The following is a 25,383-nucleotide window of genomic DNA, read 5'->3' as shown; positions in this document are numbered from 1 at the left end:
AGAAACTCAAAAATAGTGCCTTTAAAACATTTGGAGAACTTAGATGAAATGCAGTTGAAAATTAAAGCCTATTATTTTATGGACTATTACTTCCAGTAGTTCTTAGAGTAACCATTTAGTATTAGATGGGAAATCACACAATTGTACTTATATATATATTTTATTTTGTAAATAAATAAAGCATGGCATCCTGAAATGATACAGTTCTTTTTTATTCAAATGCTAGGAAAATGGTCGAGTTTAAAAAAGGTCCAAGTAATCCTTTGAACCTTATTGCTTTTCTTCAGTGAGGTATGCTAGATTTCATGATTTTGTGAAATATCCTGATGTTACTGATTGCAAAAGATGAATTTGAGAACAGTGGTTTTTCCTGTCATTGAATGGAGGTGAGGTAACTGCCCTCCTTCTTAGGTTACCTGTCTGATTGGAGGTTTAACTGCTATGTAATCATTCCAATTAAAAGCTTGGTTAATTTTGTAGGAAGTTGGATCTACGGATGAGATAGTTGCCCTTTCCTTATAGAAAGTTCACAAATACTGGTTAAACAATGTCAGGTGTTTGATGGTTTCCTCTGAAGGTTTATTGCCAGTAAAAATGTTCCACTGGTAAATCGAACTCAGAAACAAAGGCCTGAAGTGTTGTGGTAAAGTAATGGTTCTATTGTTTTTAGGAATTTTGTCTTTTGTATCATGGCATACGAGATTTGATTTTCTAGATCAGTGGGTGATATTGAGAACTAAGATGGATAGTGCTTTTCCATAGCATTGATGTGACAGTAAATTTCGAGTGCTCAAAAATGATAGTTGATTTTACTGTTAATATACCTAATCTTGGGCAACTTGGTATAAGGCTGGTGTCGTGTTTTCTCAGTTTTAAGTTGAAGTGCAGTTTATTTTTCAAGATGCCAGTGGATTTGTGTACATTTCAGTATGTGAATAATTCTGTCTTGTCATCCTGTTTTAGAGTTTGATGTCAAATCTGATGGTAAAATGTTAGTATGCAAAGGAAATAGGTTGTTTTAGCACCTAAATCTGCTATGTTTTGTTATTTTTGTCAACTTACCATGTAAATAACACAGTAAATGAAAAATTATATCCATATTTGTTAATATGTTCAGCTTGATTATACATTAATGCTTGAGGTGAAAGATTCTGTAATGGTCAAAGTTAGTTTCAACCTTGTAATAACGTGACCACAAACCCGGGAATGCCTATATTTATTGTAGTTACTCCTAATAGATAATGTTCGATTTTCTATGAGAGCGCGTACCGACTCGTTTTCTATAATAAGACCCAGAACAGCAGAGACTTTATACTTACTTTCGAAATTAACGAAGATGGACAACGCTATAACGAAAATGTAGGTTAAAGGCCTGTCCACACTAGGAAACATTGTTTGCAAACAATGTTTCCTAGTGTTGACAGGCCGGTGAAACCTTTCCTATACTCCCCCCTCCCCCACCTCCCACCCATGTGCATAGTGCATCTTCCAGTTGGAAGGATCTAACATGCTTATCATGATAGAAAACGGGAATCCATTCATCTGGAACACACACGGGAAGTATGAATTTAAAATGTAAAAAGCAGTGTTAATTTAATCTGTGAAGTGATTCAGTAAGTCGATAAAACGCGAGATTTCGGTCGCAGGCAGGAATTCTAACAAATGTTCAGACTTTGAAGAAAATTATAGAGAATGTAATTAACTAGAATATTATCGATAGGAATAGGGAATACCTGGAGGGACTGATGGAGAATTTAATGCTTCTAAATCCTAATAGATCCAGTAAGAATGTAATATAATGATATGGCTTTGCAAGAGAAATATTAAAAGTTTCTAGGATGTGGGGAAAAAAATTCCCATTAATTTTACAGCCCAATATCAGATGTCTTCATTTTACATGTTTATGCTCTAAAGATCATTGGTCTGAAATGTTCCAAATACTACTAATGATAGCTCATTACTGCTTCCAGGTTTGGTCCCGAACCCTTATAGCAACGCCAGCATGAATTTCGGAGCTGTCCACGTGCATTTTTTTTTTTTTTTTTTTTTTTTCCTCAAGACTATTGGAACGCTTCACGGCATCATATTCATGAAAGAGAAGTTGGAGGCTGGCAAAAGCTAAAATGTTAAACAGAAATTAAGTAAATCAGTACATTAAGAAATTAGCCTGTATTTGATTATCCTTTAAATAGTTCTCGGGATATTTTGTGAGGTAGATTACATACGGTTTCTAATTAACAGTCACTGAAATGCTATGAAAAAATGTAGTGCAGATTGGGCTGACATCACTTAAACGAAAATGATCGCAAAAATTGTGCTGCATTTTCCAATTTTGTCTATGGAATCTTCAATGAAAAGCAGGCAATTTTTTACTACCTGTCTAATGATAAAATATTCAAGTTAAGCAAGAGCGGTCAGACCTTAGGCCAAGACAAGTGGAAACTACTAAACCGTAAGGATATGGCCCATAGGTGGTTAGTGCCATCAGTGCACCTCATGCCGTGCACTGTAGGCATGACTTAAGGTTCCTTGCAGCCTGCCCTCGTCCCCTACCTGCAACCCCTTTCGTTCCTTTTACTCTACCTCCTTTCATATTCTTTTTAGTCCAGCTTACTTTCCACCCTCTCCTAACAATTAATTCAAAGTGCACCTGCTTTGAGGTTTTCCTGTTGCAAGACTTTTCAAAACTTTTACCGTCAACTTCAGTTTCAACATTGAATGACCTCATTGGTCCTAGTGCTTGGCCTTTGGCCTAAATTCTATATTCAACTCGACTCAATATTGATTGAGTCAATCGTATACCCTCACACGCCTCAATTTTAATGGTCAATCTTTATTTCCTCACTAGGCCTCGTAGAGGTAACATGTTACCTGTTTTGGATACGGCATGCATTTCAGTTGCATCGATACTTTGTTTTGATAAAAACAGAGAGAAAGTTATCGTTGGACGAAGGACTGATATAAGGGGAGGCATGAATATAGCCATGGAAATCTGTTAACACACTTGAAATTAAATGAGCCTAATGATACTAAGAATTTTTTTAAGGATGAACAGTGAATGCTTTGAGGAGTTATTGTTTATGGTAACTATTGATCTCCTAAAGAAACAGTTATACTGTCGTTCGTATTGGCGCTGGTGCTCTTCAAAAGCCCTGTTTAATTCTGTAAAATAATAAGGGAATTCTCTTAATAAGCTGTGTTATTAAGCAATTGTGGATTATGGCTTTTGTTAACGATTGATGGTCTCGCCTAATGCATCTCTGAATCTCATCCAAATCTTTATATCGTGAAAAATAAATTTATCGAAAAGCATATGCAAGTGTAAAATGAAGGTATTCGTTTTCTCTTTTGTGCGATACATTTTGGAAGGGCGGATTCAACTAATCGGACAAACCTTTATTTATCATATTCTCAGTTGGATTGCCTTACCACACTTACAGGCCGGCATTGTGCGAAGGCCTATGCTGGCATAAGGCAGTTAAATCTAAACACCATCCACATAGAGATCAGGGAGGAAACTCGGGTCAAAGTAAGTCTTTCTCATAGAATTTTCTTCAAGCAAAGATTTTATTATTATGTTTGTTGAATACCCAGGTTCTGGGTAAAATAAGACATAAATTATTTTCAGATTTTACAGAGAGACAGAAATGTGTATTGCGGATCGTTGTGTCTTACATAAGGTTTGAATGTAATAACTGCTGTCCAAAAGACAGTCTAGTTATTGGATGTGCCATGTTCTTCCTCTTGCTGTATTAAGTGATTTTTATGTGCTAATATCTATCCTTTTTACACGGTTCATATGCACTTTAGATACTAAAGATGACAATGATCCCGCGAAAACAAAATAACAATTGAAAATCTGTTCTGACCCACCAGCCAATGAGGGCCTTGTTTTGAAAACCTGTCATCACACAGCCAATGAGAGAAGGAGATAGAAAGGGTTTCTAAAAGTGCATGGTGGAAGTCTGATTGGTCTGATTGGCCAAGAGAAAATCTTTGCCTTTTTCTCTAGAGCATGAGTAGTTCTTAGACAGCCATTTGGAGAAGTGACTGCAATCTGAGGTGTCCATTTTGAATTATATCCCTGGATATATCCTGCTGCACGTTGTAAGTAAATGCCCTTTTTTTGGTGCTACCAATTTAGAGCATATTTTGATGAATATATGGTGGTATTTTTCTAGCTGAAGGTTAATTAACTGGCCTTTTATGATACTGGGAAGGTTTTCCTGTGCCTCATAGAGACTAGGGTTTCCCGGCTTATGTCTTGCTTTAGTTTGTTCGTTTTTTAAGCGGGTAAATATCAAGACTTGAAGGTGAAACCCTATTTAGGAAATTCTCCAGTGGAGTGAGGTTCCAAGCATGCGAGAAAATTGAGAAATTTAATTGATAAAAGCCGTTAATTTAAACGTTCACTGAAACTGGATCAAAGCAGGTGACGTGGCTGAAGGCTATAGAAGCCTTTGATCCATTATCAAGGCCTAAAACTATCTTGCATAAGAAGCACTTAGTAGGAAAGTTAATTTTTTCCCCGTTATACATACGTATATACCACTCATTGTATGTGAGCTACATGATTTTGCTTTTATTCATTGTTCGTTTCGTTCCACGAGGAGGTCTTATAAAACCTCTCGGCTTTCATCTAAAGTTATAGGGGGCTGTAGGCTATAGGTGAAAGGGTGGTTCTTTCCATTGATACCTGACGGTTTTGCTGAAAATCAGTTTGAACACAACCGCCTTAGGGCAAAAAAAAAAAAAAAAAAAAAAAAAAAAAATCGTGTTATAGGGTGCAGAGCTGGTTAGGTGGTCTTTTTGTTTGAGATGAGATTCATAAATGCCTAGCTAATGAATGAACCAGAAAATGCTATATACTGGAAACAGAAAACTTAAGTATGAGACTTAAATGTTTTATCGCCATTTCAAATGCAACACCATAACCTTTGTTTAAAAAAGCGAGTAAATTCCGAGTGAACTTAGGTTAGCAGCCACCAGATGGCCAGAAGTTGACTGCTTATGGTTATGAGACTGCACCTTGGAGGAATAATGCTCCAAGGACTGCACCTGTACTATAATAGGGCTGCCTTACCGTTACTTTTAGTTGTTTTGACTTTGAATTTGGTGTAATGTGTATCCATAACACATTCCGTTAATTCAGTTAATGTTGTAGATGGTGTTATTTGCTCATAGTCGAAGCAATGAAAAAATGGCGCTTGGTGTCACGTTTCCATTGGGCCATGTCGTTTTCAACCATAAAAATGTATCGTGATTTCTACTTTAACGTCACCTGTACTGTTTTATTTCGTATAAACATTTTTGGTAATTCTAAGCCCTCATTCCTCGGTAAAGTAGACTATGGCAGTTGACGTTTTCCAAGGTTATTTTAATCACTGAAGAATTTAAAATAATATTTATTCGGACGACTGTAATTAACCCCCAGGGGCTAGTACTAAACACGGCGAAATACATTGGACGCCCCAATCCCTAGTGGATGTCGTATCCGCGGTTACGTTCCTTGCAGTCCGTTAGTTACTAGAGGAGTTACCTAATTTAAGTGATAATACAGTATCGCTAAAAAGACACTTTTTTTTATTAGGCTTAATAATTCCACAAAGCGATATAATGAATGGTGAGATAAACCTAGTCACAGGAATGAATCTTGGTGAGATAGACTTATACTCTGTTTTTTTCCATCTGTCCACCAGCCTGTGGTGTTTGCGTATGGTAACACTGCGTCCCGGGCTTTAGATAGTTACGCTATGTGTAAGTTTTGGGTAAATAAAAGGTTATCTGGGTGTACATTTGCAACTGAAAAGTGTTTTAATAATTTACTGTGTGCGAATTACACCGTTATTATTCGAAATAGGATAGTTATTATTGTTGAATGTAGGCTGAATGTCACTATCTAAAGCCCGGGACGCAGTGTTACCATACGCAAACACCACAGGTGGGTGGACAGATGGAAAAAACCGAATATAGTCACAGGAATGAATTTTTGTGAGATACACCTAGTCAAAGGATAGCATTTTCATGTTAACGATGATAATCACTGAATGCTACGGTAAACGCCGGTAGTTACGGGTCTCTCTCTCTCTCAAATCATTAAATAGTTTAATTGTGGATATTCGATGAATGCAAGTGGAATGGAAAGCTGAAGAATGATTAAAAGATAATCATGCGTTCTCTGCGAACTTAAATCAAAACCATGTAATTCTTTAATATTCCATCAGATTATTATTATTATTTTTTTTTGCGTAGTATCAGTAGTGTTTCTGAGTTAGTATCCAGCATGCAATAGTTTCATAATCATACAAGAGAATATTGTTAAAATATTGTACGTTCCGGCATTAACAAAATCTTTTATTGGTTTTAAAGACCATATGGTCCTTCAGTTTGAATCAATGAAATTGTTATTCTTTACCTGGTTTGAGATTTGAATATGCCTGATAAATCTAGCAACTGTCTACCAGTGCATTCTGTAAACAAATCTCTCTCTCTCTCTCTCTGGCGGTTTCTGTAGCTCTACCCCATGGCCGTGATAGCAAAATGTAATTTTAAGGTGATGATGTCGTCCCCTGCTAAATTAAGAGTAACCTTTTTCATTCACTGTTAAGGAAAGATCATCATTGCTATAAGACTCGTTTCCGTGTTTTTTTTTTTTTTTTTTTTTATGTATTGCAGTATATTACGTTCCTTCACTGTTATAGCAGGAGATTTAGTGGTGCCATACGGCACAACCCGCATCCCGCCCCCCTCTCCTGAGGGATAAGTCTTTCAAACGTATCCCTCAGGAAAAGTGGAACATACATCCTACCCATGTGAACACTCGAGAGAGACTGAGTGTGTCCATCCCAGTGATTGGCTTATCAACAGCCAATCAGGAGCGTCGTAAGGGACGGGCTTAGACAGCAAAAGCAAGGTTGATGTGAATCTACTAAAGTGCATGCTTGGGTTGGGATAGTCAACTTCAGTGCGATTTGGCCTTTTTAATCGACCGGTTCATTGTCGCCTGCTCTTTCTAAACCGTGACCTACTTTAGATTCGACGCTCATTATTTTAGAATCTCACTAGGTCTCTGCTTATCGGCTCCCACGTGGTCTTTCAGGACCCACTAAAACTTAGTGGGTCCTAGGGTCATTAGGCGCTCCCCTTTCCACCTTTGTCACATCAGATTCTCAGAACTATAAACGTTCTAGACCTAATAGCGTCTTGAAGTGTGTGTTTACCGTGTGTGCTAAATTTTTATGCATTTGCTGTATGTTTTCTCTAATTAATCTGCATTCATCTACGCTTCTGGATTTGGGCAATACCGTTTATAGCTCGCGTAAGTCGTAACTTTCAGCTAAGCGTTTCAGAATCGTAATGTATGGCTAAAGGTATCGTCAAGGTATCTCCCTTATTCTACTATATACCTTGGTTATCGTGTTCATAGTTGCATTGAACACCAAATTCGGTCGTTAGCCCTATTCTTGAACCCTCAGGACGCGCTTATATGTATAAATACACTCCCAGAACAAATTAGCATAATATTCTGTAAGATTTCATCCTTAGTCATACTCGTAACGAGTGCAGTCTTTTCTATTTACGAAAGATATCTATGGTGAAGTGAAGACTTGCCTGGCGAGTGTTCTCGCTTATAAGGAAATAGAAAGTTTGTAGCCCTGGTTTTCAGTTTTGTTTATGATGTGTAATGACATTTATAGAAATTACAGGTATCAAGGATTCAGTTTTACAGTTGGCTAAAAGGGATGGTTGATATGCCCCCTCTGTAGATGGAAAAATATAGGAAAAAGAAAGGACATGATGCGAATCTGAGCATTGATTTTATTTGTATTTTCGATATAAGTACTCATAATGCAAAGAAACTGGAGTGGTTCTGTTGCAATTGTGACAGATTGCATTTAATGGTGGTCAAACAATTTACCTATATGCATGATGACCATTCAAAGTAGTCAGATCGTGAAGGTAGACGTTTGTATTAGATCATGCATTTTGGAGTGTTTCTTCGCCTGCAGTTGCTTTGTTCTGCTGCTTTTCATTTATTTCCTTGGAGGGTTTCTTACTTAGACATTCAACTGATTTAATTTACTCGATTTTTGTTACAATTTTCACTTCCCATTAAAGCACATATTCTACGAGTGTCGAGAAACTGGCGTTGTTTTTAATAAAGTAATAAAATCAATAATCATAATCTTTATCCTTTCACGTAAATAGTGTATCATGAATTACCTTTATTTTGATAGTTTGCTCTGTCCTCTCCCACTTAAATCTTACTGTGCGTCGTTTCAGTAATCAATTCTTAGTTTATTTTTATTTTGCTTTTCTGTTATCTATGTATCAAGCGACATCGTGAATAAAAACCATTTTATTTTTCTCCTCACAGATATCAGAAGTTGGGGATGGAATCGGAACACGAATAATCAAACTTGCCAACAGCGCCTCAGTGGTGGCCGCGAATTCGATTCTCGGGCATTCCATCGAGAAGTGATAGATGTGTAGTATTTCTGGTGATAGAAGTTCACACTCGACGTGGTTCGGAAGTCACGTAAAGCCGTTGGTCCCGTTGCTGAATAACCACTGGTTCCATGCAACGTAAAAACACCATACAAAAAAAAAAAAAAAAAAAAAAAAAAAAGCTAGCCAGCAACGTCTCTTGGTGACACCTTCAGGTGAGTGATCGATTCAAATCTTATTAAAAGTAATCTTGAGGCCGAGTATGACCAAAGAAGTAGAAATGGCAGGTTGTACATATGCTTTTTAAAATCAATGCTGAGAGAATGGTCTAATAGGATCTGGAAGTAGGCTTGTATGACAGATATGGCTGTACTTGATAAGTTCAGTGTGTATTCTGCCCTAGATCTCCAGTAATTGTCCCAACCTTGATTTCTTAGAGCGATGATAGTTTAATTCAATCAAATGACACCTTACATACCTAAGAGTTGTTAACATCTTATGAATTTGAAGATTGTCATGTAGGTTTGTACGTTGGTGTGTTAGAATAATGATTCAAGGATACTGATTTCCAGATATTTAATCACTCATATTTGTAAAGGAATATTTGTCTAGGTTTGTCAGTCCTTTCACAGAATGTGAAGATTTTCAAGGTTTATATATTTTAGAGCGATTCACAAGTCAGGTCAGCGTGGAAGCACTTGAGGGGTTTTTGGTTTCTGATAAGTTCTGCGGTGATAAATTCGCTTTCATAATCCATATTGAAATGATAAAGGTGCTTAGACCTTGACTGACCGACTGTCATTATTTTGGCGTAACAAGGTGTCTACACATTTCAGTCCTCGTAGCATCCACTAGGCAAGCCCCATTTTGTTGGGTGTATCTTACAGATTTCTTCAATGACTTTCCTTTAATATTATATATTTCGAACCCTATTTTGTTTTTGTTTATATGGTGTTTTTATGTTGCATGGAACCAGCGATTATTCAGCAACGGGACCAACGGCTTTACGTGACTTTCGAACCACGTCGAGAGTGAACTTCTATCACCAGAAATACACATCTCTAACACCTCAATGGAATGTCCGAGAATGGAACTCGCGGCCACCGAGGTGGCAGGTCAAGACCATACCGATCACGCCACTGAGGCGCCTGAACCCTGTTTTGCTGACTATCTTGCAGATACCTTCAAAGACTTTCATTTATTATATATATCATTTAATATATATTTCGAACGATATTTTGACTATCTTGTAGATATCTTCAATGACTTAATTTTGATATGTTTTGAACCCTATTTGCAGCTTACAGTTTTCTTGTACAACTTTTCTTTTAATGAAAAGTATTTTACCCTCTTGTCCTTCAGTTAAAATAGGTAAAACTCTTTTAGCCGAAATTAAATCTTAATTAGCAGCAACACTGAACTGTGTAACTTACTAGAGGTTTCTTAGCCTTCAGGTCCCAACGACACTGCTAAGTATTGTTGCATGTTTATGGTTATTTCCATTGTTGCAAGTTTGTGGTTTTTTGCATTGTTGCAAGTTTCCTGAGCACTTTTGCAGTCTTTTAGGCTGGAATATTTCAGATACAAGGTATCTGGCATGTCATTTGAAAGGATTTCGTTGATTATTGTAGGTACCCATTTTATGAAGTTTCGAAGGAATGACAACTCGATTTCAGTCTAGTGCAACACGGTCGTTGAATTGTCTTCAAATGTTTCATTCAGCAGAAAGTCTTGTAAGAATTTTTTTTTTTATTCATGAAAGTAATTAAGGGGTTAAGTGGAGCGCCAGTTTACCGTTTAACCTTTTATCTGCATTGCGGTTGCAGTGACATTCTTGTATATTAATTTCATCCAAAACTACCTCTTCGATTTGTAGCACAATTGTTAGGTATACATTGCACAATTTTTTGAATCAAATTAGTAACACTGATTTTTGATATTTCAGCTTGGAGTAGGCGACAAAGTTGAAGCATCTTAAGGCCTGTCCACACGAGCGGGCCTGATCGGCGTGCTCCGGGGTTGACGGGCAAATTTTGGCGGGCTCACCCGTAAATGTTGTCCAGTAGTGTGTTCAGTCATGGCCACCGAGAGAGAAGGCGGGCTCGATGGGGGCGCGAAGCAGGGAAGGTAGTCCGATGGTTGTGCTTTAATCCGCATCTCGAATAAACTTTCTTAAACATTTGTGATGCCCTCTTGACTTCCTATGGTATAATTGATAGTCATTCATAGGAAATAGAAGAAACTACTTGTGGTTGATATATAAAAGAAATAATTTATGGATGATAAATAAAAGTAGTATAAGGATGATAGAATTATAATGCTAGTAAAAAAAATAGTACATGAAGATAAGTTATATACATGTAAGTAAACAAAAAGAAGCAGTGACTTTACAAAGCATAATCATAAATTGGTGCTATAAATATGGAATAAACAAATATAAAAAACTTAAGTCTCCAAATTTCTTTTTTTTGGTTAAGTTTTTGCTTGCTACAATAGTTATTTTCCTGACAACAATAATTATTCATTAATACATTTGTAGAAGCCCATATCATCATTTTCTCTATCTGTTCAGTGCTGTGTCCCGAGTCGCAAAATTCACTTGGAAACACAGCCTCATCGTCTACAAGAATATTATATATGAGTGCTGAGGCAAAATTTCTCTGATCATTACAAGTTCTGAATTGAGGTATTTGTGTTAATTTATTGACTATTATATAACAGTACATAACAATATTTGCTGCCGTATCATGAGGATATAATAAAGAGCCCATACTAATTCCCGAAAGATATGTGATTTTCTGGAAAGATCTCATCATGCGCTGCAGTGATCATTTCTTTGCAAGAATTACATTTCCCTTTTATGTAAACAGAATAACAACAGTAGCCTGCTAAATGTGATTGGAAATACCCCTTTGCAATTGTCAATATCGTTCTGTGTTACTTGCAAAGATATGTCACGCAGAGTACCTTTTACAGTATGAGTGGTTTCTAAATCATTCCAATTAATTTCGTCATTAATGGCTACATGTACTGCTCTGTCATGGAATGGTAATTTTTGTTTAAGAAGACATCATCCTCAGCTTCTTTTCACATTCAAACGCCTGCCGTACAGAAATTGTAGTGGCCACCTGCAAGCTGTCGATATTGCCCAAACCTAGACTCGAGATTATCAGTTTGAAATTTCCCTGTCAACACATACTCCACATGTAACTCAGTCAGGCAGTACTTTGTTACCTCTGACATCGCATTGGTTGTATGATCAATGCTGTGAACGTCTCTTTTGTTAATGTCCCCCGAATTCTTTAGTTTCATCCCATGGTTCAGTGCGGTACGATAAACATGGTGCCTACCGCAAAGAAGAAGATATTGTGTAGCATGATAATTGCTGTGTGATGAAAAAGAAGAGAATATGGTGTAAAGAATGGCTCAGTAAAAGAAATGTATATGGTTAACGTACGTCTGCCAGGGTCGAAGCTCAAACCATCGGGCACCACCATGGCGATCTTGCTACGAGACCCATCGGGCAATTTGACGGTTTGCCCGTCAAATGTGCCCATTAGAGGGGAGGTCTGCCGATCAGGCCCGGTCGTGTGGACAGGCCTTTAGTCTTTGGTATTTATCTGTGGAGTCTTGCCCAGTTAGATGACTTGGCTAATATGTCGAAACTTTGGTCCTGCTTTTAGTTTGGTTGAGACTTTCCTTTCTGGAGGCACTAAATATCAGCCCTCCCTTGGGCCCCTTTGTTGATGTTTTTCATTTTTTTTAAGCTCAAGTGAACTTTCCAACGTACGTTGTGTGTGTGAATGCGTACATAGTAAACGTTTCACATTTTGAGTTGTGAATGCTTTTCTTCAGAAATGCTGACTTGATGATAATGCTAATGTTAGTTTCGTAATTAACAAAATTTGAACTAAGGTTAGATAGGAGACCCCCATTTCTTGTGTATTCTGTCTTGATGTCTTAGACTGACTTAAAGTTTCAAGGCTTGATGAATAGTCTGTCATTTCCGGTCCTGTCCCAGTTCCATTCCCATTCTTATTCCCTGCTGAGGAAGACCACTGCAGTCCTGTCCAAGTTACACTCCCATTCCTGACCAAGTTCCATTCCTAGTCCCTGCTCAGAAAGACAGATGCTGTCAGTCCTCTTCGAGCCTTGGACGGCATTTCCAACAAGGGATGAAGATTGAATGCACAGGGAAAGATTCTTTTTTTATCATCCTCTCTAAGAACTTTTTTTTATTTACAAGCGCACTAATATAATTTTACTTTACAGGTTAAGAACCATTGGGATTGATCTACGTGAAGAACCACCATTGGGATTGATTAACACGAAGAAACCATACCATTGGGCTTGATCAACGCGAAGAAGAAACCATTGGGCTTGATAAACGCGAAGAACCACCTTTGGGATTGATCAAGGCAAAGAAGAAACCATTGGGATTGATCAACGCAAAGAAGAAACCATTGGGATTGATCAACGCAAAGAAGAAACCATTGGGATTGATCAACACGACGAAGAAACCATTGGGATTGATCAACGGGAAGAACCTTTGGGTTTGATCAATGCGAAGAACCTTTGGGTTTGATCAATGCAAGAAGGGAACCTTTGGGTTTGGGATTTCAATGCGAAGCAAACCTTTGGGATTGAATCAACGCGAAGGAAAGAAAACCATTGGGATTGATCAACGCGAAGAAACCAACCAATTGCGGATTGATCAACGCAAAGAAGAAACCATTGGGATTGATCAACACGAAGAAGAAACCATTGGGATTGATCAACGGGAAGAACCTTTGGGTTTGATCAATGCGAAGAACCTTTGGGTTTGATCAATGCGAAGAACCTTTGGGTTTGATCAATGCGAAGAACCTTTGGGATTGATCAACGCGAAGAAGAAACCATTGGGATTGATCAACGCGAAGAAACAACCATTGGGATTGATCAACGCGAAGAAGAAACCATTTGGATTGATCAACACGACAAGAGAAACCCATTGGGATTGATCAATGCGAAGAAGAAACCATTTGGATTGATCAACGCGAAGAAGAAACCATTTGGATTGATCAACACAAAGAAGAAACCATTGGGATTGATCAACGCGAAGAAGAAAACTATTTGGATGATAACACGAAGAAGAAAACCATGGGATTGATCAACCGGGAGGAAGAAACCTTGGGTTGATCAATGCGAAGAAACTTTGGGTTTTGATCAATAGCGAAGACACCTTGGTTCTGATTAAATGCGAAGAACCTTCTGGTTTGATCAATGAGAAGAACCTTTGGTTTGACAACGCGAAGAAAGGAAAACCATTGGATTGATCAACGCGAAAGAAGAAACCATTGGGATTGATCAACGCGAAGAAGAAAACCATTTTTGGGATTGGATTCAACGCGAAGAGAAACCATTGGGATTGATCAACGCGAAGAAGAAACCATTGGGATTGATCAACGCGAAGAAGAAACCATTGGGATTGATCAACGCGAAGAAGAAACCATTGGGATTGATCAACGCGAAGAAGAAACCATTGAGATTGATCAACGCGAAGAAGAAACCATTGGGATTGATCAACACGAAGAAGAAACCATTTGGATTGATCAACGCGAAGAAGAAACCACTGGGATTGATCAACGCGAAGAAGAAACCATTTGGATTGATCAACACGAAGAAGAAACCATTGGGATTGATCAATGCGAAGAACCTTTGGGATTGATCAATGCGAAGAACCTTTGGGTTTGATCAACGCGAAGAAGAAAACCATATTGATATCAACAAGCGAAGAAGAAACCATTGGGATTGATCAACCGCGAAGAAAGAAACCAATGGGATTGATCAAACGCGAAGAAGAAACCTTGGGATTTGATCAACGCGAAGCAAGAAACCCATGATTGATCAACGAAGAAGAAGAAACCATTGGGATTGATCAATGCGAAGAAGAAACCATTGGGATTGATCAACGCGAAGAAGAAACCATTGGGATTGATCAACGCGAAGAAGAAACCATTGGGATTTGATCATTGGGCGCGGAAGAAGAAAACCTTTGGGATTGATCAAATTGGGATTGATCAACGCGAAGAAGAAAACCAATTGGGGGGATCAAGCGAAGAAGAAATCCATTGGGTTTGATCAAGCAAGAAGAAAACCATTGGGTTTGATCAATGCGAAGAACCTTTGGGTTTGATCAATGCGAAGAAACTTTGGGATTGATCAATGCGAAGAAGAAACCATTATGATTGATCAACACGAAGAAAAAACCATTGGGATTGATCAAAGCGAAGAAGAAACCTTTTGGATTGATCAACGGGAAGAACCTATGTTTGATCAATGCGAAGAACCTTTGGGTTTGATCAACGCGAAGAAGAAACCATTGGGATTGATCAACGCGAAGAAGAAACCATTGGGATTGATCAATGCGAAGAAGATTCTCAAGATATTTATTGTCCCCACTTTGAATTACTGGTAATTCAGGGCTGTATTTAAAAAAAATTTCTGGATTCCGCACAATTTTTTTTGGGCGGTGATTGGCATGGGACGTAGTTGTTCTGCAAAATTTGCTTCTTATCCCATTCTTTCCCAGTTTTGAACTAACTAATTTCAATGTTAATGACTTATAGAGTGACGTCTAAAGAAAATAAACTATTTTAAATACATACATTGCTAACCATTCCGTTTAAAGGAAACCACAAAGCAGCCAGTGCTAACTTTTAAAACTTTTTTTTTTTTTTCCCAGTTCATTTTCCCAGATATCATAGGGTCCCACATGTATCCTTTGAATATGGGAAGTATATCCATTCGACTGGTCACTTCAACATGAGCAACCCTGCTTCTCGCAGTTCATAGTTTCGAGGCAGTAATATTAGGGACACGTCTCCTTTGAACTTTGGCAGCATATCCATTCGACTGGTTACTCTACAACAGAAGCAGCCTGCTCCTCGCCGTTCCTGAGGTATATCTGTGGACTTGTAACAGTGTCGCAGGTGGAAACTGCTTGAAATCCCCTCTGGTTGGGGTCCCTCAAATTATCCTTAACCGTTTGGGGTTAGGATATATCCTGCTTTTTTATCGACTGGTCACTACAGCAGAAGGAAGAGCTGGCTGGCTGGGGTCCATCAAACCTTTTGCCGTTTGGGGTTATATCCCGTCTTCTGTCACTGCTCACTATACAGCAGAAGGAAGAGCTGGCTGAGGTTATATCCTGTCTTCTGCTCACTCTACAGCAGACGGAAGAACTGCCTGCGACTCGCCACATCCCGTCTTGCCAACTGGTCCCTCTACAGCAGAAGGAAGCTGCCTAGGACTCGCCATTCCTGAAATACACAATATCCATTACGCGTACTGGCTACAATTTTCATTGGTTTGATAGTTACTTATGCAACACAATTTCCTTACATTAAAGGGTTTATGAAGTTTAATCTGTACAATATTGCTCTTTTTCAGTAGAAAGACCAAAGCACACTAATATGATTACCAAGCATTATCATTAAATAAATAAGCATTAGTATAGCCGTATGAAAAAAATTGCTACACACGCAGACTTAAAAACTAATCTTAAACCTGCAGCTAGTATATCAACACCATAATTTCAATGAGTTTTGAGGAGTTTTCCGATAGAGTCGAAATAACTGAACAGTTGGGAGTTCCGCAACTACAATTGAATAAGCATAACAAACGTAAGGCAAGAATAGACTTGGTTTAGTAATGCCTTCAAAGCAATTGAACAAGCATAACTATGTCCTAGAATGTCACGTCCTTCAGTTGTAACTTTTGAATCTTGAAGCATCAATTTTCTTCTATTTGAAGAAGAGTTATTTTCAGCAGTTATAGCCATTTCTACAAAATGTCACTTGAAAAACATTCTACTCATATCCTGCTACTTTATTTCCCTCGCAATTAATAAACTTACCATCAGCAACCTTAAGTGACCAACTACGGCCAAAGAGGCATCCAATCCAATAGGTGTTAAAACACTAAAAGCCACTACTTTACTATATTATACTAAGAAGTTTAATGTTAGTAGAAGGTAAAAATAAAGACTATAATAAAGAACTCTATTGAACATACAACAATGTTAATAACAGGAATTAAGACTCGTACGATGACTCCTTACTCTGGTGTTATGATGTTCCTGGGCGCCAACATTTGTCCAGCGACGGGAACTTGATGCTATGTAATCCTACCCAGACATAGGTACAGTGTCGAGGATCAACGTCTGGAGAGGAAGAATTAGCACCATTCTTGAACTTACTATTAAATTCAATAATTTTACAAGTAATGACATTATTTTGAGAGACAGGATTTCTATCTTTAGAAAACACGTACGCGCAGAGAGAGAGAGAAAGAGAGAAAAAAATTACTATCATCTGTAGGAAACACGTAAAAGCGCACGCGCGCGCACAGAGAGAGAGAGAGAGAGAGAGCGGGGGGAGGGGGGGTTTACTACCATCTTTAGAAAACACGTAAGCACGTACACAGAATTACTATCTTTTTTTTAGAAAACACTTAAGCACCCATCCACACAGATTGTTCGTTACAAATGCCGTTTTCAAGCAATTAGTTAAAAAGTATTTAAGGGAAAATTAAAGAGATTAAGTTCATCATCCCGAGAGAACTAACTAATGCAATTTACCTTTACTTAACTATGAAGAAAACGAATTTGACTTTAAAAATACAATGAATTTTATTCTTATTATAAAAGTTTGAAAAACAGTGATGCCTCTTACTAAATCTTGCCAAACAAGATAAGGTCATATCCAACCCAACCACCCATAGACCTATCAGAGTGGTATATGTACAGAAAGACAGACTTTGTATCGCATGAAGGTCTAACTTACAAAATACATCACCTCCCTAAAAACTACCTAGATTTCATATCAATAATTCTTCATTTTCTAATTTCAAGAAGAGCAACTACTTTATTAAACATTTAATCAGGACAAACAATTATACAAAGGTTCCTCCCTATCCGCCTCGACTCAGGACTCTTTCTTCCATTATCATCACCCTATATACAGTCAGTCGCTTAAATACACTGATCAACAGATGACACGGTTAGTGTCGTTAATTCGACAATCCTGACCATGGTCTAGGAACTCCTAAGAACTCCTTTAGACTATGGTCCTGACAAAATTAAATTCAAGAAGCAAAAACCAAAATCTAGCTGGTGCTTTACCAAACAAACCTATTCAAAATATTGAAAAATTAACCAATATAAAAAGGGAACATTCTCGGATTGCTGCTCCCATTAGGTAAAGGGATATCACCCCATAACAATTCGTGTATTACCAAGTAAGCTATCTCTTGAAACAACCTAGGATGTGTGTTACGAACTGAGAGAGAGGTCCGCTTCAGGTTCGATATAATTATAAACAGAGAATTCAACACCAACAGTTGAAACTGGGGATACGAATATAGAAAGAAACACTAACACAACAAAGGTTTATTTACAAGCTTACTAACAAAGAAAAATGCAGAATGGTGTCTCCTATTTACATAAAAAAAGTAAAATCTTACACTGCATGAACTGGAGGAACAGTGAGGTAATGAAAGTACTTGCCGACTAGTTTTGCAACTCGAAGCGATGGCTTCACAAAAGGAGAACTAAATATCTACTCTTGATACTTGAAGGCCAGGAACTTCCCAAAACCTCTAGCAGAACGTTTCTTCTCTGAAGTCTTGCTCAACGTCGAAATAACTCGGTCGTCCACTCCTGAAGACGACTTGACCAGAATTCGACCAATTCTTGGGCGCCTTTTTCTCTATGATCCTTTGTTGGTTCCTTCTTCTCTTATCAATCTCTGATGATCTCTGAATTCTGCTGCTGAGTCCTCACTGATAATCTGATCTGTGGCTCTTACTGATGAGCTGCCTTCTCCTACTTCGTCTGTCGTATTTATACGGCATTCTGGGGGCGGGGCGCCTACAGCTAACGTCACAGACTCCCGAGATTACTGGAACGATTTAGAAGTTTCTCAACAAAGTATTGCATCAGAAGTCGCGGCGTTTCTCACGAAACTTCGGCGCCTGTTGCGTTCCCCAACACGCCCGACGATTCCAGAACAATCATGAGAACAGGCACCTCCAACACCTGCGCACATGCCTCCTTGCTGCAGAATTTCTCGCAGATACGTTTTCCTTTCCTTTATCTTTCTTTGCTATACAGCAATTACCATTACAATATGCAACACACAATACTGTATAGTGTTTTAACAAATAAGTTATGTATTGAAACAACTATGATATACGACAGACACAATACTGTAAAAAAAAAAAAAAAAAAAAAAAAAAAAAACAATACACCCCTTTAAGCATCGAATAGCACCCCGCGAGAGATCAACGCAAAACTACCCAACAGATACAGTACAACTCGTTTCCGGTTATCCATATATCACAAATACTAATTATAGGTATAGCTCCCACAATATCAAGTTCTTTGATTTCCCTATGCGAGAAACTGACAGGCTAGAAAAAGCAATGGAAATGAACTAATAGAGCTAACATTAAAGAGCAGGATATCTCAAGTCTAAAACAATAACACCAGTAAAAAATAAAACTACTCCATCTTCGCATATCACGGAAAATAGAGAACAAGATAAATGATGCGTAGGCTTAGAAAGTATGCAATACTTTAACTTTCAACTGAATGCATTTATCTCCTTGTAACCAACAGCTGTACTGAATATCGTTATTTCCACTTTTTTCAAGACCACTATTACAAACTGAATCCTTCTTTACCCTATTTTAATATTTCATTGCTTCCATTAGTTTTAAAACTAACCAGGTTGGTGACGATAAGAAGATAGATAAGAGTTCTCTGGGTCATTCAAATTCATGAATCTCCCATGCAGCAAAATGAAAAATTGTTAAATTTACAAGACTTTACCTTAAACACAACTTATGAAATATTTTGAAAGTATTTATATTAAAGTCTTTAGTCATTCGTTTTTGGTAAATGCCTTATAATAAAAAATTCCGGTCTTAATACCTAGCGCCTTACAGAATAGATACTTTCAGATTTGATACATAACTCATTTTTAAGTTTCCTGTAAAAACTAATTATTTCTTTTAGTTGTTCGAGGTTTAAGTAGGTAATTTCAAAATAACCTTCCACTCACCTAAAGCAAAGTTTGGGGCATTTTAACTCCCAGGTTTGGTAGATTCCAAACTTATCCATTTCCACATCTTGCAGTAACTGGCCACATCCAAGGGGAAATATTGGTAGTCTTATCTGTCTGAAATAAAATATTTAGTTTTTACAATTTGCAAACAGTGCCTTACATGTTGTTATGTCTAATATCTAAGTGCAAAACTTCAGGTTTTGAAAAGTAAATACCAAAACACTAATTTAACAAAAAACACGCATCCCGAGTAAGCTGCAGGTCGGACCACGCGTTGTTAGAAAACACTGAGGACAAGTTTGGCTCAAGTTAAACCCCACTTACCGCTATTCTGTGTCCTCTCACGTTCGACATCGTTAGTAAAGTATTTCAACAAAATTTAAGATTATGTATTGCATTCCATTTCTGGACTCGCAATAAATCTCATTTTAAGTTATACCTATTTTTTCTAAAAAGAATGGGAATTGAGCCTTACATATTTCTACGTGATGAAATTGGTCATTGGATGGAAAGAGGAACAAGGCGTTATCCGACATCCAGTTTACTCAGGGCGTGTGAAAGATTTTCCCGTCGAGCAAGTTGTAAACAGATTCCTAACTTAAACGTAAATTAAAACGTGCTAAAATCCATAGTCAAATCGACTCTTCTTTCACCAACGAGAGTTAAAATAAATAAGCTATATTTTATTAGAAATAATTGTTCTGTAATGTTTAACATACACATTTTTTACATTGTCATTCTATTGAGTAAATCAAATACCCTACCCTAAAATTCTGTATCTTTTAACTCAACGCGAAATTCCTTTTTCAAACCTTTACAGGCTCTTCCACATACCTTTCCTACATTCACCCCACCGACCCCCACAACCCCGCAAACCAACAACAACAAGGTAGTTTGCAGGCTTACTTACCGAATAAACGAAAACAAATGGAAATGGGTGCTCGGTCGTTAGACAAGTTATTAACAGCCCTCTTGGCTATGTCGAATTATCATTAACATCCACTATGCTTATGAGCATTCAAACTAATCTCGATTTTGATGGCATCTTCCCATAAGCACCACTGACAAAGACGACGGCCTATCAGTAGTGAACGCATATTAAATGATGCGGTAGATCTAGGTAATAACTCCGCGTTGGGAATTTGAGAAATTATCGTTTCCTACAGTATTTGGGTTGCTTACTAAGAATTTACCGTTATTTTTTTGGGGTCGACAGCAATTAACCCCCAGGTGCTAGTACTAAACACGGCGAAAACATTTGGCGCCCCAATCCCTAGGGCTGTTGTATTCGCGGGAGCGTTCCTTGCAGTCCGTGAGGAGTTATTGCCTAGAATTACGAATGACACTAAGGATAAGATAAAGGATAACTGTTTAACTTTAATACTCTATGCTCTGTATGTAGTACCATGAACTAAAGCTATGTCTTGAGGTTATTTCACTGCAGACTTCTGCATTTATGGAATCAAAGAAAGCAAGAGGCAGGTGGGGATGGTTTCCGACTCACACCGTCTATTAGTTACGCGTAAAACCCTATAGCAGTCTCTCGACCGAACCTTCACCAGCATCTTTCGTTTTTGCGTCTTCAAAAAGCATGGTTGCTTGAAACTGACAGATGCGATGATGCGAAGGTTGCCTGGTTGTGCAACTCTCCATAAGTAACTAAAGTCACAGCAAATATCCGGAGAGAGAGAGAGAGAGAGAGAGAGAGAGAGAGAGAGAGACCTACTTTAATGCCGTATAAAACAGCTCAAAAGGGTTGTTCTGCCCTACTTCACATGTTTCTAAATAGTTAAAAGAACCTACAACCCTAACGGAACACCAATGCTCAAGTCATTACTTTCTTAAAATCTCACTAAATACAGGAACACAGGCAATATGTTAAAAGGGATTAAGATGATAAAAAAAAAAAAACAGTCTTAACAGTACAAAATGCATTGGGGCAGCCTTAGTACTACAGGGGTAGTCTCGTAATAAGGTATGGTACTACATCGGCTGGTTGCTGACCCTAGTTCTTTAAGATTTGCTGTCACTGGGCGTGACTTTTTTTTTTTTTCTTTTAAGGAGGAACAGTATTTTTACCCTCTTTGTTAACCTTTCCAATCTTAGGGGACCCCCAGTGGGAAATCGGGGTTTTTGGGTGGGGAATGAATTAAAGAATCCGTTTTAACATCCGAATAATGGCACATGTAGAATTAGCAATAAACAAGGCCACCAGCTAACCTAAAGAAACCACCTAACCTAACCCAGTAGCCGTATCCTCACCTAGCGGGGTGGGGGGCGGATACACCTACCAGGGGGGCCTTCGCCCCCCCTACGAACACCCTACCCCCCTTACACAGCCATATTAAATATAGGACAGCCTAAAACCCTTTGTGTACTTACTTAGGTTGAAGGGTAAAGGTGAGCTGGCATCTTTAAGAATGTATGGGGCCAATGATCCAATACTTTAAAATGCAATTTAAAATAGGCAAGAGCCGAGTATCCAACAAACTGATCCTTTCGACGACCGTATTTAGGCAACAGATTCTTCAAATCCCGCCACCGCCTCTCAGTAGTGTTACGTAGTATGAGCTCCAGTGTGCGGGTCCACATAGTTCAAGGAGTGGTGGACTCTTAAATGAAGAAATCTCAACTCATTTAGGCAATCGTATGCCTTCCAACAGTCGGAAATTATGGTAATGCCGGGCTCTATATAATCGCTTATCACTGTTAAAAGTGTCACTTTGTCCACAAACTGATGTCAAAGCAGATGGTAAATGAGAAACCGCACCAGAAGTTTAAGGTTCACACGCCACCATGGCTCTCAAAAGACAAAATTTAGCAGTGGAAATTGTGTGAAAAGTGTCTAAAAGTCATTCAAGTCACGTGATTATAGTTTTGTTAAAATGCCAGTCCCAAGTAAAATGTGGATAATCATCATTGGTTAAAAACTATGACGGTTGGGTGACGTCTTGCTACGTAGAATACAGTCGATGATGTAATAATGACATAATCTATGTTTTTAACGTACAAACGAGCAAACGAGAGCTCAGTCTGAACTTCTCAAGGGGAATTTGAGTGTGTTTTGAAGTCGAGGGACTTATAAACCACTTCTAGACCTAGCGCCGCTTAGATTTTTATATCAAACGAAACCTTGGACTTCCCTCTTTTTAGTGAAAGTACTTAAATTTGATAACTTGCTGGCGGAGCAGACGGCAAGAATTACCCATTTTTTATTACCTAGACTCATAAAAAACTTGTAATGTGACAAATCAGGCAGTGTGTCTCATCAGCACAGTATATTGGCATTTGAAATATTTAACAGACTAAATCAGCAAAAATCAACAGAAAACCAAGGAAAAAGTTGTCCGTTTAAATATGACTACTAGAGAGAGAGAGAGAGAGAGAGAGAGAGAGAGAGAGAGAGAGTGAGTTATGAGTCTAAGTCTTCCGACTAACAAGTATCCATTTTCTTCCTCAAATATCTGACATACTAACTGGTGGGCGTAGGGTGTCAAACGATGTTTACGGTGACATATGGAAATATCAGTGAACGCATTTTAATTTAATAAAATGCACTTTGTGAATGTAAATGCGCCCGATTTACGTGTACAGGCGCGTAAAAATGGGGAAAAAGTTTACACGAACACACTGTAATGCCATCCAGCCCTAAGCTGCTCTGTCACCTTTCTCAATGTCTATGATCCAAGATGCAGAACTTCACTGATCGTACACAAACGAGAATGCTACAGAATTTAAATAACCTCAAGAATTCGTCACGTCCCTCGAGTCAAAGAATGAACCTATGAACCACTGGTAAAAGTTACAAATTTCGCAATTTGTAACCTTTTATGAGATGTCATGCCATTCATTGGAATTTGAGTGAATACCCGCTTTAAAAGGTTGAAAATTGACCAGCTAAAACCAATTTGGCCTCCCGAATATGCCAAATTCACCAGGCAAAGAATCACCGGTTCCCAAGTAGAACCAGAATTCTTGCTCAATAATTATGAAACTGCTTGAATTAACTACCATTTCGCCTAATTAACATCACTGGACAATATATGCTTAATGCTGACAGCACAACAAGGACGTGTAGTACTCACAAAAATTTGGAGTTATAAACGTGTAAACGCCATTGAAAATGCTATACTTCCAGGGTCGTCCTTACACCTCACAGCCGTCCAAGAACTGCTCAAGCAAAAATGCAAAGATTTTTTTCTTGGCCAATCAGAGACCACCACCTCGCCCAACTCAGAAGCCTTTCTATCGCCCTCTCTCACTGGCTGAGACTTCTGTATTTTGGCCAATGGATAGAAGGCTTTGAAAGTTGCTCTCACATTGGCTGGTGGGACTAAAACAGATATTCCGACTTCAGAGTATACTTCTCAAAAATTCACTCTCGCCTTCAACATGAAAAAATAAGTATATAAATTCATATGTCACGATAAAATCCTGTATGTATCAATACAGCAAGAAAAATAATTAATAGGAAAAAACACGAGGAGAACATTTGACAAATTACACCAAACGAGCAAAGTAGATGGTAAAGTAGGCTCTCTTGGGTAGTGCAATTGCAATAACTATATGATTTTGGCGTCAGGCAACAGCATAGCAGATATTGTAAACAATCTTGACTGTTCAGGAAATAATACACTTTTCCTCAGGAAGAAGGGAGTAAAGAGTAAAGTTTCTTTTTGAATGGTATTCATGATGTGATTCATTTAAGGATTGGTCCAAACGTTTGCTAAATGGACAAAATATAAATGAAATGGCAACGAGGACGTTTATTGTGAGAATAAGAGCAGCATCTGCATCTATAAACTATAGGTACCATTGTTGATCCATAACGTAGGAAATTCTGAGTGGTCTTTACGGTAGCCTAGATTTCAGACAGTCGACTGACCCTTGCCAATTCACTGCTGATGCTCAAAATTAGAATTTTATAACGAGCGAAAGCAAAGAAAATTTTACTGTACCGTTTAAGTTTTCATGATTTCAAATCGTCACCATCTGGTCCCAGGCAAATCCTCGTAACGGTAATGCTAGAGAGAGAGAGAGAGAGAGAGAGAGAGAGAGAGAGAGAGAGAGAGAGAGAGAGAGAGAGAGAGAGAGAGAGAGAGCAGGAACACTTTTTGAAATACTGTTACAACCGATAATTATTTTTTGCTCTTAAAAACTTTACACATTCGGAATTAAAATCCTATTGAAAAGGGAATTAAAGGTAGAATTTCCCTCGAAGAACAGGGACCGAAAGCAAGCAGGGTCCCTTGGCTTCATAAATAAGCTCTTATAGACTTATAACCTACCGAAGGCGTACTAGACAAGAGGTTCTTAATTGTTTTGCATATCTACAAATTTTGTTTACAGTAAGATTCAAAAGAAAACGAAGACCATAGTTCAGTAAAAGAAAATGGGTATATATAAATGAGCCTAAACTGTTCATTACTCCGTGTTCTAAAGTAACATTTGTTTATATTATCAGTCACTGTAGAAATATTATCTTAGAGCAATGGAACTTTAAAATATTATGTAAAATAATTCCATGAGATATGGGAAATAACTAGATTAAGAAGGAATACAGGACTTGAGATAAAACATATAAAACTGTCATGTGTGAAAAAAAAAAAATGCTTGCAATTGGAGACCAGATGCAAAAACATGTAGACTTTTATTTGTTAGTGGATTTGTGTTTAAGTAATCGATTTTGTATAAGTGGCTTTCACTATGTCAGATGCTTATTTAAAAGCAGGAATTCTGAAAGGAAAATTAATCCTTAAACAACTTTTTTTGTAAGTTTTCACTGTATATTTCCTTATCGATGTTAAATATTTCATAAGGGCTCTAA

At 38.0% G+C, this 25,383-nt stretch overlaps 1 protein-coding gene and 1 long non-coding RNA gene across 2 annotated transcripts; one reads left to right on the top strand and one right to left on the bottom strand.

Moving 5' to 3' along the window:
• The first annotated feature begins 13,070 nt into the window (after positions 1-13,070).
• Positions 13,071-14,181, top strand: LOC135211480 (A-kinase anchor protein 5-like). Its single transcript, XM_064244787.1, has 2 exons — positions 13,071-13,242; positions 13,844-14,181. Exons 1-2 carry the CDS (start codon positions 13,071-13,073, stop codon positions 14,179-14,181), a joined length of 510 nt encoding a protein of 169 aa, XP_064100857.1.
• Positions 14,182-14,590: 409 nt separating this feature from the next.
• On the bottom strand, positions 14,591-23,756 carry LOC135211703 (uncharacterized). Its single transcript, XR_010313722.1, has 4 exons — positions 23,642-23,756; positions 19,554-19,670; positions 16,550-16,651; positions 14,591-15,749 (listed from the first exon to the last, which is right to left on the bottom strand). It is a non-coding gene; the product is annotated as an uncharacterized LOC135211703 (long non-coding RNA).
• Between the last annotated feature and the right edge of the window lie 1,627 nt (positions 23,757-25,383).

This window comes from Macrobrachium nipponense, chromosome 4 (assembly GCF_015104395.2).
Source record: "Macrobrachium nipponense isolate FS-2020 chromosome 4, ASM1510439v2, whole genome shotgun sequence".
Lineage (NCBI taxonomy): Eukaryota > Metazoa > Arthropoda > Malacostraca > Decapoda > Palaemonidae > Macrobrachium > Macrobrachium nipponense.
Note: the sequence above shows the minus strand (reverse complement) of the source record. Positions and strands in the feature narration are given on the sequence as shown.

What these genes read in the sequence shown, in the direction of transcription:
- LOC135211480 (XM_064244787.1), top strand. Translation starts at nt 13,071, where the DNA reads ATGCGAAGCAAACCTTTGGGATTGAATCAACGCGAAGGAAAGAAAACC. An exon ending in TCAACGGGAAGAACCTTTGG is followed by an intron (nt 13,243 to 13,843) that starts GTTTGATCAATG and finishes CAACGCGAAGAG; the next exon opens with AAACCATTGGGATTGATCAA.